The sequence below is a fragment of the Chiloscyllium plagiosum genome, unplaced genomic scaffold (assembly GCF_037043375.1).
Source record: "Chiloscyllium plagiosum isolate Xiang-an unplaced genomic scaffold, Cpla_swu_hap1 HiC_scaffold_14, whole genome shotgun sequence".
NCBI lineage: Eukaryota > Metazoa > Chordata > Chondrichthyes > Orectolobiformes > Hemiscylliidae > Chiloscyllium > Chiloscyllium plagiosum.
The window spans coordinates 9,997,397-10,016,601 of record NW_028270152.1 but is presented as its reverse complement, the minus strand read 5'-3'; the positions used below and the strand labels follow the sequence as shown (position 1 = coordinate 10,016,601).

Genomic DNA, 19,205 nt, shown 5'->3' with positions numbered 1-19,205 from the left:
CAAACAGAGATGGGTAATAAATGCTGGCTTAGCCAGGGACACCCACATCCCATGGCTGAGTAATTTTTAAAAAAATCATGGTTCTGACCTCTCTCTCTCTGCACAATCATCCATTGGCTGCACTGTCAGAGATGTCCCATTTTCAGGGGTGTCACACTGTCAGAGTGCCAATCACACATTAGTTCAAAGGTTATGGGCACTAAAAGACTACGTCCGACCGACTCCCGCCGATTCTAATGAATACAAAGTGGCCGTCAATTCACAGTGAGAAGGAAAAGGCTTCACCATAGGGTGCTGGGAAATTTGTGTCCATTGCAGGGAGCATTTAAGAGCCAACTACATTGCTGTGGGTCTGAAGTCACATGTAGGCCAGGCTGGGTAAGGATGGCAGATTTCCTTACCGGAAAGTTATTAGTGCCCTTTAAGTATAGCAAGAATTGACTGTAGGAGTTGGCATGTCAGGTTGAACTTGTACAGGATATTGGTACTCTTCTGGAGTATCTGTCCAGTTCGGGCCTCTCAGTTATAGGAAGGAAATTATTAAGCTGGAGATGGCTCAGAAAAGATTTACCAGGAATGGAGGATTTAGGTTATAGGGAGAGGCTGGATAGGCTGGGATTGTTTTTTTCACTGGAGCATAGGAGGTTGAGGGATGACCTTATAGAGGTTTATACAATCATGAGGGGTATAGATAAGGTGAATAGTAGGTATCTTACCCCTAGGGTGGGGAAGTTCAAAACTATGGGGCATATCTTTAAGGTGAGTAGAGAAAGATTTAAAAAGGACATGAAGAGAAAAATGTTTACACAGAGGGTGGTTCGTGTGTGGAATGAACTTCCAGAGGAAGTGGTGGATGCTGGTACAGTTACAATGTTTAAAAGACATTTGGATAAGTACATGAATAAGAAAGGTTTGGGCCAAGTGCAGGCAGGTGGGATTAGTTTAGTTTAAGAACATTTGGTCAGCGCTGACTGGTTGGACCAAAGGGTCTGTTGCCTTGCTAGTGAACCAGATGGGTTTTAACAACAACTGATGAGCATTGTTACTGAGTCCAACTTTTAATACCAGATGAACTAGTTAACTGAATTTAAATTGCACCAGCTGCAATGGTGGGTTATGAACCCAGGTCCCCAGGGCAACAGCCTGACCTCCTGGATTGGTAACCTAGCAGCATTATGCTACCATTCCCCAACCCCTCCACACCCCCACCCTCCTTTACCCTGTTGAGGTAGGAGATGGCCTAGTGGTATTATCACTAGACCTGTTAGTCCAGATAATGTTCTGGGGACTCAGATTCAAATCCCACCAAGGCAGATAGTAGAATTTGAGTTCAATAAATATCTGGAATTAAAAACCTAACAATAACCACAAATCAATTGCTGGGAAAAGCTGGTTTCTACCTGACTGTTGTTAGAACACTAAATGGACTCACAAGCTCTTAACATTTGCCTGTACAGTGTACCTGTGTTTCTTTTTGCCACTGTTTACCCATTACTTACTTATCGATGCTACTTAACTCTGTGATTTGCCTGTATTGCTCGCAAGACAAAGCTTTTCACTGTGCCTCGGTGCATGTGACAATAACATCAATTCAATTAATCTGATTCACTAATGTCCTTCAGGGAAGGAAACTGCCATCTTTACCTGGTCTGGATTACATGTGACTCCAGACCCACAGCACTGACTCTCAACTGTCCTCTGGGCAATAAATGCTGCCTAACCAGCGATGTCCTCATTCCATGAATGAAAAGAAAATAAACCTTTTGATAATGCCTTCAAACACTGATGGGCCTGGGATACCTCATTCCCCACAGACAATGTTACTTTGGTTTAGAAGCTTTCATTAACTGATTGATTAGGTTTGTTACATTGCCCTATCCAGAGCAGCTTAAGGTGGTTTTACATTTGGATTAAATGTAGGGATTGATAAGGAGATAAACAAACACTCCTATCGCTCTCCAAGGCCTCAGATTCTCAGTTACCGAGGAACCTCGATTATCCGAAAGAGATGGGCCGGGCACTATTCCTTTCAGATAATTGATTATTCGGTTAATTGATTCAATGCCTTTCCTCTGGGGCTCGGAGTTTTCTGGTAAGTCCGTTCCCCGTTCAGAAGGTGAGGCAGCAGCACACTGCGTGCGAGCCCTGCCCCCCCCCAATCCAGTCCAACCCTGTGTAGAACTCCAGAGAAAGTGTGGAGGGAGAGAGAGAGGGCGGGAGGTCAGTCACTTGGAGATGGTGCCTGGGCTCCCATCGATGTCTAGGACTGTTCTCTGCAGCATTTCAGTAAGCCTGCAAATCACTGTAAACAAAAGACGCGATCAGTGTTGGAAACACATCTTTGATGTAATATTTCTATCGGGACATCAAGATCTCCTTCAGATAATCCAATATTCGCATATTTGATATTTGGATAATTGAGGTTCCTCTGTATTCCGTTACCCGATGTACTGCCAGTGACTTTGACAGGAAAATCGTTTAAGGTTAAATGTGTTGGACAAAGTGGAGCTGACAGCAAATACTGTGAGATGCAATTCAGGGCCACAATTTGTCTTACTCTAAAGGCTATTTCATATCTTCAGTTTAAGCCATTTCCCACTTTCTCCAAGAGCAGTTTATCAATGACGTCAGCTCTTACCGAGATCCATATCTGCTGCCTTTGGGCGTTGCGAGTAAGGGACACCTTTGTAACACGCGTCCAACAGTTTATCCTTCACTTGCGTGACAGTGTCACAGTTCAACACCTTGACAGGAATCTCAGCGGCATTCTCATTCTCCGGGTTCACACAGTTCAGGGTCTGTCAATGGAAAGGAGACACAAGTGAGGGGCTGCTACATTAGATGTGATAACCTCAGAAAGGCTGCATTCTGCATTCGACTGGTTAAGGCTTCCTCAAAAGTGAGGTTCTGAGGCCAGCATTTCGCCCTCAACTAATGCCTTGAGACCCAGTTCTCTGATGGTTTCTCACAAAATGGCTGCTGCCTTTCCCTGAATCACGACAGCAACTACATACCGGAAACAGCAGAGTGTGACGATGACCATGGAGAAGATCCGCGATCCTTCTATCCCACAATCAGTGACCCCACTCCAGGACTGGAAACTGGTTTCACACTGTCAGGGGGTACCACATTGTCAGGGGGTACCACATTGTCAGGGGGTACCACATTGTCAGGGGGTACCACATTGTCAGGGTGCCGCACTGTCAGAGGTAGTGTACAGTCAGGGGTGCCGTAGTGTTGGGGATGCCACACTGTCAGAGATGCTCCATTGTCGGGGAATGTCACACTGTTGGGGGTGCCACACTGTTGGGTGTATCTCACTGTCAGAGGTGCCACATTGTCAGGGTGCTGCACTGTCAGAGAAGCCCCATGATCAGGGGTGAGACACTGTTGGGGGTGCCACACTGTTGGGAGTACCTCACTATCAAGGATGCCATATTGTCAGGGTGCCCCACCGTCGGCGGGGGGGGGTGCCTCAGTGTCAGAGGTGCTGGTCTCAGATAAGAGGTTAATCCAAGGTGCATAAGACAGTCATAACAAAACCCCACGGCTGCCATTCACTGTGGTATTGTAGGGAGGATGAACCCTGAAATCAAGGACAAACATTTGTCCCTCTGTCGATATTTGCACAAACAGTTTATCTAGCCATTTATCTTGTGGGATCTTGTCGTGCGCAGAGTGATTGCCCGTTTCTTACACTTTAACAGCAACTACCTTTCAAGAGGACGGTGGTTTGAAGGGTGGTGTGATGAGATGTGCCTGGTTCCCTTGGAGACGGGGTAATGTTGTAAACCTGGTGGTGAGGAGTCTGCTCCGTGGAAAGCAGAGTAAATGGTTTGGGTTTTTTAAAACTTGGACAAAAGAAGCATGAGTGGGCGGAGTCTGACTCACACAGACCCAGGGGTTTAGTTTTGCTTTCAGTTGTGGAAGGGGTCGGCTCAGTGGCAAGCACTGCCGCCTCACAGCACCAGGGTCCCAGGTTCAATTCCAGCCTCAGGTGACTGTCTGTGTGGAGTTTGCACATTCTCGCTGTGCCCAAATGGGTTTGCTCGGGCTCCCTCCCACAGTCCAAAGATGTGCAGGTTAGGTGAATTGGCTGTGCTAAATTACCCATAGTGTTTGGTGCATTAGTCAGAGGGGAAATGGGTCTGATTGGGTTACTCTTCGGAGGGTCAGTGTGGACTGGTTGGGCCAAAGGGCCTGTTTCCACATCGTAGGAAATCTAATCTTGTGGTTTTTGGCATTGAAGCTGATAGATACAGCTCTCCCTCTCTGCTGCTGCAAAAAGATTTGGTTCTCTCTCTCTGCTCCAAGATCCATTCTGTTGGTGTTCCTTCCCCTGGACTGGAGGAGATAGTAAGTGAGGGAAATCTGGTTTGTGGAATTTGCCTTTGCCAAGGGTGTGTTAATGAGATGCTGCTAAATTGGAACAGTTGACGAGCAGCAATTAAATATATTATTTTGTTAAGTATTTCGGCAGAAATAGAGTTATGCTAATTCTTCATTTTATGTCTGTATTTTAACCAAGGTGTAAAGATAAAGTGGGTTTTACTTAAAACCGAGTAGTTTGAACCAACTGAATCATATCTGGAATGCCATGCCTTACACTTCCCTTTAAATAAGATAAAAGTTAGGGTCTAGGCTAGCTCCTTGATATGTTTTGAGAGGGTTTGGTCTATTCATAATGGTGGCAGGTCCTGAGACAGTGAAAGGTGTTTTAGGTGACCAACCCTAATCCTCTGCACTGCCCGGTCTCAAGTTCTGGTTGATGATGGCATTGTCAAGGCATCGTGAATAGTTTACTATGTCAGAGGTGCTATATAAATGTAACTTGTGGTTCAGTCCTGGATTGCCATACAGTCAGTTTGCAATATTCAAAGGGAGGAGGGGCACGATTCTTGATTGAAACCCACCCCTCCCTACCCAGGGATGGGAGTGGTGGGTGAGAGTGTGGGGAAGCAGAAGGGCAAGGGAAGGGAGGACAGGGAGGAGAGGGGGGATGGGGAGGGGGGAATAGGGAGGGGAGGACAAGGGAGGGGAGGGGAACAGAGGACAGGGAGGGGGGAGATGGGGAGGGGAGGACAGGGAGAGATGGGGAAAGAAGGACGGGGGTGGGATGGGTGTTAGGAAGGGGGTATAGGGAGGGGAGGGGAGGGGAGGGGAGGGAAGAGGTGTTGGGTGCCCAGAGAAGAAAAACTGGTGAACAACAAAGAGGTTGAGAGAGAGAAAATCACCAGAGAAAATCAAACAAGAGGGAAAGGGTTGGACACAATTCCTTGCTGATTGTGCCCCATTTAAAAGGTTTGAATGCGGAACCCAAACAAATAATTTACCAAGTATCTGTGCTCAACAGCTGTAACCATGCAATTATCATCTTGGTAACAGAAGACACGAGATTGGCATAAGCGATGGGCACAGTAAATTAATTGCCAAGTTTGGAATGTTGGAGAAATCTTGAAGATGAGGATTCTGCGCTAAAGAATGAAAATGTACAGAGTTTCTCCACGCAGGGTGGGAGCTCCGGGGGTGTTGATGACCAGAAAAGGCAATACACTTACCACCGTCTTGTAGTCAATTTGCTGGCGAATAAGCTTGTCTTCACTCAGAGAGTAACGCGCCTCCCCAGTGATGGCGTCGATGGGTCCTTTCTCCATCTGTTGCTTGATGGCACAGTACAGCATGAAGAGTGGCTCCCCGGCACATTCCTGCAAGGCGGGAAGAGGAAATAGCGAGCTTAACATTATGTCGGAAGGGGACAAAGATGGGCATGGAGAACACCAGCATCACGATCCACAGAATGACAAAAATAATTGCTGAGCCTAACCTCGCCTGGTACCAAACCTCCTCACATGGAGACTTAGCAGCAACACAACTGTTCAGACCAAACAAAAATATTTTTTATTCACTCATTTAATGTGGGTGTCTCTGGCTAGGTCAGCACTTATTGCCCATTCCTAATCACCCACAGGGCAGTTAAGAGTTGACCACATTGCTGTGGGTCTGGAGTCACATGTCGGCCAGACCAGGGTAAGGATGGCAGTTTCCTTCCCGTTAGGAATAACGACATGGTGGCTCAGTGGTTAGCACTGCTGCCTCACAGTGCTCGGGACCCAGACTCAACTCCATTCAAAGTATCTTTGTTTAAAAACCAGTCGATGGTCAGTGGTTAGCACTGCTGCCTCACAGCGCTCGGGACCCAGATTTAATTCCATCTTTGGATGACTGTGTGGGTTTCCTCCGGGTGCTCCAGTTTTGGATGTAGGTTTGCTACATCTAAAACCTCAACCTGAGCTACAAATCTTCTCAAAACCTGTTCCGGTTTCCTCCCACAGTCCAAAGATTTGCAGGTTCGAGTGGATTGGCCGTGTTAAATTGTCCCATTGTGTCTGGGGATGTGGAGGCTATATGGGTTAGTCATGGGAAATGTGGGGTTACAGGGATAGGGTGGAGGAATTAATCTGGATGAGATGTTCTTCAGAGCATCCGTGTAGACTTGATGGGCTGAATGGCCTCTTTCTGCAGTATAGCCATTCTATGTGTTGGTGTCACTAGAAGGATATGGTTTATTACCTGTAGACAGCGCAGGGTAAAAGAGCTAAGGGGCTATTAGTTGACTTCCAGGTCTAAATAGCGTTGGCTGTTCTCGTGTATGAGCTGAGGACTGAGTTAAGCATTTTGGTTATGGGACTGGAATCACTCACAGACTGGATAAGGATGGCACATTCCTTAACTCAATACCTTCACGGTTACTCTCATTAACAATTTATATTTCTTGATTTATGTTTTTGAATCCAGTTTAAGTTCCCTATCTGGTACTATTGGATTTGAACCTGCACTCACTGGAATTCCCTGGATAGTTAACACAGTCACATGGCTGTGACAGAGACCCCTGGTGATATCCATCTGTCAAAGTGGTCAGATGTGATTCATGGCACAAGAATAGGAGCAGATTAGGCCATTCAGCCCTTCCAGCTGCTCCATCAATAATGCTAGTAACATTTTGCGCTGATCCCCAGATCCCTTGATTCCTGAGGGATAAGGAATCTCTCCAACCCAGCCTTAAATGTATTCAACAATAAATCATCCATCAGTCTCTGGGGGCAGAGGATTCCAAAGGTTCACAAGCCTTTGGTTGAAGAAATTTCTTCTTATCTCAGTCTAAAACGATTGATTGTTTAAGAACGCCAAGGGCCCTCTCCCACAGCTTGGGACGTCCAGTTAGCACTGATGGCAGAAGCCTGGGTTTCTGATGTACAGTGATGTCAATAACAGGGGTAGACTCCCCACATCGACTGAGGTGACCATAAAGGACTCTCCTTCTCAACCTCTCCCCTTGCATATTGGTATGGCAGCCCCATTGGAATGACAAGAAGAATCCAGGACAGGAGCTTCGTCAGGGTTTTGATCAGATCCTTCAAACAATGTACTCTCTCCTGTATGTTTGTGTGAGAGAGAGAGAGAGATAGAGAGAGTGTGTGTGTGTGTGTGTGTGTGAGAGAGAGAGAGAGAGTGTGTGTGAGAGAGTGTGTGTGTGTGTGAGAGAGTGTGTGTGAGAGAGTGTGTGTGTGTGAGAGAGAGAGTGCATGTGTGAGAGAGAGAGAGTGTGTGTGTGTGAGAGAGTGTGTGTGTGTGAGAGAGAGTGTGTGTGTGTGTGAGAGAGTGTGTATGTGTGTGAGAGAGAGAGTGTGTGTATGTGTGTGTGAGAGAGTGTGTGTGTGTGAGAGAGAGTGTGTGTGTGTGAGAGAGTGTGTGTGTGTGTGTGTGAGAGAGAGAGTGTGTGTGTGCATGTGTGTGTGAGAGAGTGTGTGTGTGTGAGAGAGAGTGTGTGTGTGAGAGAGAGTGTGTGTGTGTGTGTGACAGAGAGAGAGAGTGTGTGTGAGAGAGAGAGAATGTGAGTGAGAGAAAGTGTGAGTGAAAAAGTACGCGTGTGCGCGTGTATGTGAGAGAGTGTGTGACAGTGTGAATGAGTGAGTGTGAGAGAGTGAACAAGTGTGTGAATGAGAGAGTGCAAAAGAGAGTGAGTGTGTGAGTCAGTGTGTGTGTGACAGTGTGAGAGTGTGTGAGAGCGAGAGAGAAAGTGTGAGTGAGAGAGAATGAGTGTGACAGAGTATGTGACAGAGAGTGTGAGAGAGTATGATTGTGGGAGAGAACGTACGTGTGTGACAGCAAGTGTGAGAGAGGAAGAGAGAGTGTGAGTGAGTGAATGAATGAGTGAGCAGGGAATGCAGTTGCAGGAAGACGGAGCGAAAGAACAAGTGCAAGGGGAAAGAAAAGAGGAGGAAATGAAAATGTGTTTTGCAAACTGAGAAGCGGTGAGAGAGACGGTAATGAGCAGATACGTGCACACAAGGCTGGTCAAGGCAGTGAAAATGTGAAGGGAGCACGGTCAGGGAAGCACAATGAAAGGATTAAGATAGAGCGAGCGAGAATATATCTACCACGATCATCACCGTGGAGACGGGGAAACAGCAAATCTCTCGTTGAGAAAAATAACTGGCATTTTTACTGAAGGAACAGCTTTGGTGAATATCAAAGAGAGAGAAAAAAGCAAAGTACAGAACAAATCCAGTGGTCTGAAGCTGCCTGGATAGAGATCTGGGCTTCACTTTGTTAATTCACATTACAGATGTCAGGTTGCTCCTGGTTATGGTTACATGCCTCGCTCCTCCTCTTGTGTGCCTGTTCAAACTGAAAGCACTAACAATCCTTCTCTCACCATATGCTGTTAGCATCTCCTTATCATCTCTGATAATTAAACAGACAGCTGCTAACGAGCTCCAGCACACATACATCACAGCCAGGACCTCTGACACCATGCCTGTCTCAAAAATTATCTTTAATCTGTGAATGTAACTTCATTAAATTAAGTTGGGTATGGAAGGGGTGGAGGGGGGTGTGGGGGTGGGGAGGGAATAGATTGAGATGTCGGAGATTCTCTCAAACAATTGCCTGAGGAGACCTGGCAATGCAGAGTGAGGAGCCATCGCCATCTTTTCCTGGCCAAGGGGCATAGAACCCCAACCACCCACTGGCACACGCTCTGCAGCAGCACAGTGACGGGGACCCTATCGCCACACAGAGGGCAGGGTGACGTCAGTGCAAGAGATGGAAGAGGGCTCAGAGGCTGGCAGGGAAAAGTGGGAGGTTATCATCAAAGCTGGGACGAAAGACGTGGTGCTAGTCCAGATCAAGAATTCCTCAAAAGCTGCCAATGACACACCACTGGTCTGACCTATATGGAACACCAATGCTTTCATTTCTGTGTATTGCTGATTTTTTTCCCTCTGGGAACCATACCAGCACTTCGGGCAAAAGCATCCCCTTGTGAGACAGATGAGTGTGACACTCAGCAGTGAGCACTGCTGCCTCACGGGTCCAATTCCCACCTCGCGACTGTCTGTGTGGAGTTTACATGTTCTCCCTGTGTCTGCGTGGGATTCCTCGGTGCTCCGGTTTCCTTCCAAAGTGTGCAGGTTAGGGTGGATTGGCCATGTTACATTGCCCTGTAGTGCCCAGGGATGTGCAGGTTAGGATGGTTTGGCCATGTCACATTGCCCCATAGTGCCCAGTGATGTGCAGGTTAGGGTGGATTGGCCATGTTACATTGCCCTGTAGTGCCCAGGGATGTGCAGGTTAGGATGGTTTGGCCATGTCACATTGCCCCATAGTGCCCAGTGATGTGCAGGTTAGGGTGGATTGGCCATGTTACATTGCCCCGTAGTGCCCAGGGATGTGCAGGTTAGGATGGATTGGCCATGTTACATTGCCCCATATTGTCCAGTGATGTGCAGGTTAGGGTGGATTGGCCATGTTACATTGCCCCATAGTGCCCAGGGATGTGCAGGTTAGGGTGGATTGGCCATGTTACATTGCCCCATAGTGCCCAGGGATGTGCAGGTTAGGGTGGATTGGCCATGTTACATTGCCCCATAGTGCCCAGGGATGTGCAGGTTAGGGTGGATTGGCCATGTTACATTGCCCCGTAGTGCCCAGGGATGTGCAGGTTAGGATGGATTGGCCATGTTACATTGCCCCATATTGTCCAGTGATGTGCAGGTTAGGGTGGATTGGCCATGTTACATTGCCCCGTAGTGCCCAGTGATGTGCAGGTTAGGGTGGATTGGCCATGTTACATTGCCCCGTAGTGCCCAGTGATGTGCAGGTTAGGGTGGATTGGCCATGTTACATTGCCCCATATTGTCCAGTGATGTGCAGGTTAGGGTGGATTGGCCATGTTACATTGCCCCATAGTGCCCAGGGATGTGCAGGTTAGGGTGGATTGGCCATGTTACATTGCCCCATAGTGCCCAGGGATGTGCAGGTTAGGGTGGATTGGCCATGTTACATTGCCCCATAGTGCCCAGTGATGTGCAGGTTAGGGTGGATTGGCCATGTTACATTGCCCCATAGTGCCCAGGGATGTGCAGGTTAGGGTGGATTGGCCATGTTACATTGCCCCATAGTGCCCAGTGATGTGCAGGTTAGGGTGGATTGGCCATGTTACATTGCCCCATAGTGCCCAGGGATGTGCAGGTTAGGGTGGATTGGCCATGTTACATTGCCCCGTAGTGCCTAGGGATGTGCAGGTTAGGATGGATTGGCCATGTTACATTGCCCCATATTGTCCAGTGATGTGCAGGTTAGGGTGGATTGGCCATGTTCCGTTGCCCCGTAGTGCCCAGGGATGTGCAGGTTAGGGTGGATTGGCCATGTTACATTGCCCCATAGTGCCCAGGGATGTGCAGGTTAGGGTGGATTGGCCATGTTACATTGCCCCATAGTGCCCAGGGATGTGCAGGTTAGGGTGGATTGGCCATGTTACATTGCCCCGTAGTGCCCAGGGATGTGCAGGTTAGGATGGATTGGCCATGTTACATTGCCCCGTAGTGCCCAGGGATGTGCAGGTTAGGGTGGATTGGCCATGTTACATTGCCCCATATTGTCCAGTGATGTGCAGGTTAGGGTGGATTGGCCATGTTACGTTGCCCCATAGTGCCCAGGGATGTGCAGGTTAGGGTGGATTGGCCATGTTACATTGCCCCGTAGTGCCCAGGGATGTGCAGGTTAGGGTGGATTGGCCATGTTACATTGCCCCGTAGTGCCCAGGGATGTGCAGGTTAGGATGTTTGGCCATGTTACATTGCCCCGTAGTGCCCAGGGATGTGCAGGTTAGGATGTTTGGCCATGTTACATTGCCCCATATTGTCCAGTGATGTGCAGGTTAGGGTGGATTGGCCATGTTACGTTGCCCCGTAGTGCCCAGGGATGTGCAGGTTAGGGTGGATTGGCCATGTTACATTGCCCCATAGTGCCCAGGGATGTGCAGGTTAGGGTGGATTGGCCATGTTACATTGCCCCGTAGTGTCCAGGGATGTGCAGGTTAGGGTGGATTGGCCATGTTACATTGCCCCATATTGTCCAGTGATGTGCAGGTTAGGGTGGATTGGCCATGTTACATTGCCCCGTAGTGCCCAGGGATGTGCAGGTTAGGATGGATTGGCCATGTTACATTGCCCCGTAGTGCCCAGGGATGTGCAGGTTAGGATGGATTGGCCATGTTACATTGCCCCATATTGTCCAGTGATGTGCAGGTTAGGGTGGATTGGCCATGTTACATTGCCCCATAGTGCCCAGGGATGTGCAGGTTAGGGTGGATTGGCCATGTTACATTGCCCCGTAGTGCCTAGGGATGTGCAGGTTAGGATGGATTGGCCATGTTACATTGCCCCGTAGTGCCCAGGGATGTGCAGGTTAGGATGGATTGGCCATGTTACATTGCCCCATATTGTCCAGTGATGTGCAGGTTAGGGTGGATTGGCCATGTTACGTTGCCCCGTAGTGCCCAGGGATGTGCAGGTTAGGGTGGATTGGCCATGTTACATTGCCCCATAGTGCCCAGGGATGTGCAGGTTAGGGTGGATTGGCCATGTTACATTGCCCCGTAGTGCCCAGGGATGTGCAGGTTAGGGTGGATTGGCCATGTTACATTGCCCCATAGTGCCCAGGGATGTGCAGGTTAGGATGGATTGGCCATGTTACATTGCCCCATATTGTCCAGTGATGTGCAGGTTAGGGTGGATTGGCCATGTTACGTTGCCCCATAGTGCCCAGGGATGTGCAGGTTAGGGTGGATTGGCCATGTTACATTGCCCCATATTGTCCAGTGATGTGCAGGTTAGGGTGGATTGGCCATGTTACATTGCCCCGTAGTGTCCAGGGATGTGTAGGTTAGGGTGGATTGGCCATGTTACATTGCCCCGTAGTGTCCAGGGATGTGTAGGTTAGGGTGGATTGGCCATGTTACATTGCCCCATATTGTCCAGTGATGTGCAGGTTAGGGTGGATTGGCCATGTTACATTGCCCCATATTGTCCAGTGATGTGCAGGTTAGGGTGGATTGGCCATGTTACGTTGCCCCGTAGTGCCCAGGGATGTGCAGGTTAGGGTGGATTGGCCATGTTACATTGCCCCATAGTGCCCAGGGATGTGCAGGTTAGGGTGGATTGGCCATGTTACATTGCCCCGTAGTGCCCAGGGATGTGCAGGTTAGGGTGGATTGGCCATGTTACATTGCCCCATAGTGCCCAGGGATGTGCAGGTTAGGGTGGATTGGCCATGTTACATTGCCCCGTAGTGCCCAGGGATGTGCAGGTTAGGATGGTTTGGCCATGTTACATTGCCCCATATTGTCCAGGGATGTGCAGGTTAGGGTGGATTGGCCATGTTACACTGCCCCGTAGTGTCCAGGGATGTGCAGGTTAGGATGGATTGGCCATGTTACATCGCCCCGTAGTGCCCAGGGATGTGCAGGTTAGGATGTTTGGCCATGTTACATTGCCCCGTAGTGTCCAGGGATGTGCAGGTTAGGGTGGATTGGCCATGTTACATTGCCCCATATTGTCCAGGGATTGCAGGTTAGGGCGGATTGGCCATGCTAAATTGCCCCATAGTGCCCAGGGATGTGCAGGTTAGGGCGGATTGGCCATGCTAAATTGCCCCATAGTGCCCAGGGATGTGCAGGTTAGGGTGGATTGGCCATGTTACATTGCCTCATAGTGCCCAGTGATGTGCAGGTTAGGGTGGATTGGCCATGTTACATTGCCCCATAGTGCCCAGTGATGTGCAGGTTAGGGCGGATTGGCCATGTTACATTGCCCCATAGTGCCCAGTGATGTGCAGGTTAGGGTGGATTGGCCATGCTAAATTGCCCCATAGTGTCCAGGGATTTGCAGGCTAGATGGGTTAGCCATGGGGAATGTGGGGTTACAGGGATAGGGCGGGCTGCCCTTCAGAGGGTCAGTGCAGACTTGATGAGCTGCATGTCCTCTTTCTGCACTGTGGGGATTCTCAAACTAACCAGCATATTTTAAAAGAGGAACATTTTGATTATCTCAAAGGGTCATGGGTTGGTGGAACTCTCTTCCCCAGACAGTGGTGGAAGTAGGAAGGACAATCACTGAATATCCGGAAGGCAGAAGGTGATAGATTCTTGACGAACAAGAGCGTCAAATGGTGATTGGGGATAGGAGGGGAATGGGGAGGTGATGACACAATCAGGTCAGCCAAGATCTTAATGAATGGCAGAGAAGACCCGAGGGGCTGAATGGCCTCCTACCGTTCCTAACTGACTTGATTGTACAAGGTTTTAATCTGCACACCAGCTAGGGGTATGAGACCTGGAGGATAGCCCTGAAATAGCTTCAGGGAGGTCATCAGGTCAGAACATGAACGCAGTTTCTCTCTCCCACAAACTGCCTACCCTGCTGAGGATTTGCAGCACTTTCTGTTTCTCTTGGCCTGATGTCTCTAGGTATTATGGAGTGTTCTCTGGGGCACCTCAGAGTAAAGTGGGCCGAGAGGAAAATCCTAGTTCCCCCTGCTGGGGAGGCGATGGCCTGTTGGTATTCTCGCTGCACTGATTATCCAGGGACCCAGGTAATGTCCTGGGGTTCAAATCCTCCCATGACAGATGGTGGAGTCTGAATTTAACAAAATTAAATCTAGAATTAACAGTCTAAGGATGACCATGAATCACTGACGGAAAAACCCATCTGGGTCACTAATGTCCAGATTTCAGTGTCTGTGGGCCTGGACTGTTTCAGTATCTGAGAAATAACGATGATATCGAATGCTGTGTGATTGTAATGAACGTCTCACTTTTGACCTTATAGAAACATTGTTGAGAAAACCCATTTGGGACACTGATGTCCTTTAGGAAAGGAAACTGCCATTCTTACCTGGACTGGCCTACATGTGACTCCAGACCCACAGCAATGTGGTTGACTCTTAACTGCCCTCTGGGCAGTTAGGGTTGGGCAATAAATGCTGGTCTAGCCAGTGATGCGCTCATCCCATAAATGAAGACAATCAAATGATGTCATTTTGTTCATCTGCTATTGATGCATTAGAGATTTAATTGAGGCTGCAGGCCTAGCCAATCAATAGACCATAAAGAGGGCTCAGTTGATGGGACCTGTTCTTTTTCCCAGTGATGATACACAGTCTTGGAGGGACAGCGGAGAAGGTTCATTAGGTTGATACCAAGTATGTGTTATGAGGAGAAGTTGAGTCGGCCGGGCCTGAATTTGTGAGAATATAGAAGGATGAAAGACGGCCTTATTGAAATAAACAAGTTTCTGAGGGGACCGGGCAGAGTCAATGCTGAAAGGTTGTTTCCCTCTGTAGGATCATCTCAGAATAAGAAGTTGCACATTTCAGTCAGAGATGAGGGGAGGGAATCTGTAAAATTCTTTACCACAGCCGGCTGTCCTGGTTAGGTGATCAAGTATATTCAAGGCTGAGAGAGACAGATTTTAATCAGTAAAAGAATCAAGGGTTGTGGGGAAAAGGCAGGAAGTTGGATGATCAGATCAACCATGATCTCACTGAATGACGGGCTGAATGGCCTACTTCTATTTCCATATATTATGGTCACAGCAAAGCCTAACTGAATCAGTCCCTGGGATTAGGGGGTTGTGCTTTAAGAGAGATTGACTCACTTGGGCCTGTTCAGGAGAGAGGGGTCACCTCACTGAAATGTCCAAAATTCTGAAAAGGGTTGGACAGGGTAGACACTAGAGATATTGCGACCGTTGGTTGAGGAATCTAAAAAAAAAATGGGGGCACAGGATCTAGAAACTGGGGCACAGTCTGAAGATAAGGAGCCAACCATTAGGGACAGAAATTCCTTCACGCAGAGGCTTGTGAATCCTTTGGAATTTTCTGCCCCAGAGAGTTATGGATGGCCTTTGTTGGATGAACCTGACACAGAGAGGTCTTTGATCTCTCAGGGAGTCAGGGGAAGTGGGCATGGACAATGGTAGCGGAAATGAGTGCGAGAGAGGTCAGACTTGGGAGAAATATTGTAGGACCTCCGTGCTTGGAAAATGAAAAAGAGAGAGGATTTAGAACTGGGATTTAGGCTGCTTCCCGGTTATTAGAACGGAAAGCTGGAAAGGTTGGAAGCAGACTTGGGAATCACTGGGAGGGGCAAAGGTAAAGTGAGAGAGAGAGAGGACCAGTGATGGGTCCCCATGCCTCAGGTAAGGGGAAGGCGGGAACTTCATGATAGCCTCAGCCGTTGTGGGAGTTGAACTGCTGGCATCACTAAACAGCCATCCAGCTAACGGAGCCCCAAAGAACCCAAGTAAAAGCATAGAAATTAGATGCTGGGGTAGGCCATTCAGCTTCTCAAACCTGCTGCACCATTCAATATGGTCATAGTTGATCCTCAATTTCAAATGCTGTAGAATCATAACAAAGTCTACCCAATAACTCAGGGAGGAAACGGGTTGAGATCTGCGGGGATCATACACACCAGGTTAATCTTTCAGAGGAGAGACATAGTCTCATAAAGCCAGATTCTCTGCTGTCTTAGACTCAATGGCTGCATCGTATGCTTCATTCCAAGTGCAGCAGAAATATCGAATGCCTTTAAAACAAATGATCCTTCCTCTCTGCTTTGAACTAAGTTTAATGGGAAATAAAATTCTGATAATCCAATTTATTCCTTTGAAATCGATGCTTCGTTTGGATGTACACACAGCTTTAGAAAATTAGACCTTCTATACAAGCCATTCCTATTATTTTATTTATCAAGCAATGGTCAGTATCTCCCATAAAATACATGCTATTTGGACAGCACATTGCGGTTCAGCAAAGGCCTGTCAGTGTAGATGCAATTTCTTCTTTTCCAATCATTGATGTTGCAAGTTACAGATCTTAAAAGCAAACAGCCACTTGTGTTGTGCATTATTGATGAAGAAAGCACTTTCGGGGCTTGTGAGAGACAGTTTCTCTGTTTTTTAATACTCAATCTCAGCTCTAGCCTTGGAATTACAATAATGAGCAGCACAGTGTCTCAATGGTTAGCACTACTACCGCACAGCGCCAGGGACTTGGGTTCAATTCCAGCCTCAGGCGACTGTCTGTGTGGGGTTTGCACATTCTCCCCGTGTCTGTTTGGGTATTTCTTTCCTGGGTGCTCTGGTTTCCTCCCACTGTGCAGGCTGGGTGGGTTAGTCATAGGAAATGCACAGTTGCAGGGATGGGGTGGGTCTGAGTGGGATGTTCTTTGGAGGGTCGGTGTGGACTCGATGGGCCAAATGGCTTGTTTCCACACTGTAGGGATTCTATGATTGAGTTTGGGAAATGGCATTCACTTCCCAGTCATTAATGTCAACCCTTTTCCTCTCAACCTAAGGAGTTGTAAGTCTGATTTGTCTCTCGCCACCTCACAACATATCTTCTCCCTTGAACCCCTCTACCTACTAAGAATGTGTTGCTTTTTCCCATTCTGGCCAACTTAATTCTTCACAACCATGGCCTTGAAGTGATATCGGATTTCTTTCAGTCTCCCATGGGATGCAGGCAAAGCTAGCACTTATTGCCCATCCCTAATTGCCCTTGAACTGAGGGTCATGCTAGACCACACCACAAGACAGCGATGAAGAAACCTCATTGCTGTGGGCCGGGAGTCACATGTTGGCCAGTTCAGGTAAGATCTCCTTTCCTATACTACATTAGTGAACCAAATGGGCTTCATTTTTATTTGTTTGTGAGACATGGGCATCATAACGCAATTATTGCCCATGCTTAATTGCCCCTTGAGAAGGTGGTGGTGAGCTTCTTGTCCACATGCTGTAGACAGACCCACAAAGCCCTTAGGGAGGGAGTTACAGGATTTTGACCCAGTGACAGCGAAGGAACAGCGACAGATTTCCGTGTCAGGATGTTGAGTGGCTTGGAGGGGAACTTGCAGGGAGTGGTGTTCAGTATCTGCTGTGCTTGTCCTACAATACAATAGGGGATGCAAATTTGGAAAGTGTATTGATGGAGCTTTGATGAGTTACTGCAGTGCATCTTATAGATGCTGCTGCTACTCAGCGTCGGTGATGGAGGGGGCGAATGTTTGTGGATGTGGTGCCAATCAAGCGGCTGCTTTATCCTGGATGGTGTTGAACTTCTTGAGTGTTGTTGGAGCTGCCCCCATCCAGGCAAGTGGGGAGTATTCCATCCCACTCTTGACTCGTGCGTTCTAGATGGTGGACAGGTTTTGGGGTATTAAGTGGTGAGTTACTTGCTGCAGGATTCATTTGACGTGCTCCTATCACTATTGCATTTTTGTGAAGAGTCCAGTTGACATTCTGGTCAATGCTAACCCCCAGGATGTTAATAGTGGGGTGATTCAGTGATGAAGCCATTTAAGGTAAAGGGGTAATAATCAAATTCTCTCTTCTTAGATATGGCAATTACCTGTGAATGTTACTTATCATTTTTCAGTCCAAGCTTGGATATTGTGAACATGTTGTTGCATTTTAACTTGGACTGCTTCAGTATCTGAGGAGTTGTGAATGGAGCTCGAACAGTGTGTGATCATTAGCAAACATCCCCAATTCTGACCTTCTGGTGGAGGGAAGGTCACTGTCGAAGCAGCTGAAGATGGTTGGGCCTAGGACACTACCCTGAGGAACTCCTGCAGAGATGTCCTGGAGCTGAGATGACTGACCTCCAACAACCACAATCGTCTTCCCATGTGTCAGGTACAAAAGGAAGATGGTTGTGATTTTACAATCAGTAATGGTTTCCTGGACACCATGAGTGAGATGAGGTTTTAATTCCAGATTTATTTAATTGAATTTAAATTCCTTCAGTTGTCGTAGTGGGGTTTGAACTCATGATATGAGTCTCTGGATTGCGAGTCTGCCTTGCTGTTATGATTGTTATCAATAATAAAGTTAAACGATTCCCACTTGAGAAAGGACTGAGGACGAGAAGGCACCGATTTAAAGGAGTGGATAAAACAAGTAAAAGTGATACAAGGAGCAATCTTTTCATGCAGCGAGTGGTTTGAGACCTGGAATGGAAATCCAGGGGGTGTGGAGGAGTCGGTTCAACTGAGGCATTCAAGGGGAAATTAGATGGCCATTTGAAATATGCAGAGTTACTGTAATAAGACAGAATAATGGTGCAGGGGTGAGATGCTCATTCAGCGCAGTACAGGCCCTTCAGCCCTCGATGTTCCACCAACCTGCAAAACCAATCTAAAGCTCATCTAACCTACACTATTCCATTATCATCCATATGTTTATCCAATAACCATTTAAATGCCCTAAAGGTTGGCAAGTCTACTACTGTTGCAGGCAAGACATTCCATGCCCTTACTACTCTCTGAGTAAAGAACCCACCTCTGACATCTGTTCTAAACCTATCACCCTGAGTTTAAAGCTATGTCCCCTCATGCTAGCCATCACCATCCGAGGAAAAAGGCTCTCACTGTCCACCCTATCTAATCCTCTGATCATCTTGTATGCCTCTATTAAGTCACCTCTTAACCTTCTTCTCTTTAACGAAAACAGCCTCAAGTCCCTCAGTCTTTCCTCATAAGACCTTCCTTCCATACCAGGCAACATCCTGGTAAATCTCTGCACCCTTTCCAGTGCTTCCACATCCTCCCTACAATGCGGCAACCAGAACTGTACATGATATTCCAACTGCAGTCGCACCAGACTTTTGTACAGCATGGCCTGATGGTTCCGAAACTCAATCCCTCCACCAATAAAAGGGAACGCACCGTACGCCTTCTTAACAAACCTAAGATGGGCAGAATGGCCCCCTTCGGCTTTGAGATAGATATAGCCATAGGTTCACCAGGCCCTCTGAATTGTCTTGGGGCCTCCAGGTTTGAATTAAAGACTAAATATAAA

General features: G+C 47.8%; 1 protein-coding gene across 2 annotated transcripts in view; it reads right to left on the bottom strand.

Moving 5' to 3' along the window:
- Window positions 1-19,205, bottom strand: part of LOC122558816 (plexin-A1-like) — a 588,446-nt gene that overhangs the window by 36,204 nt on the left and 533,037 nt on the right. For both annotated transcript variants that reach the window (XM_087994072.1, XM_087994073.1), the window contains exons 24-25: window positions 5,559-5,705; window positions 2,639-2,798 (exon numbers count right to left, since the gene is read on the bottom strand). In XM_087994072.1, coding sequence (XP_087850198.1) covers window positions 2,639-2,798; window positions 5,559-5,705 — 307 coding nt within the window. The remainder of the gene's footprint in view (window positions 1-2,638; window positions 2,799-5,558; window positions 5,706-19,205) is intronic.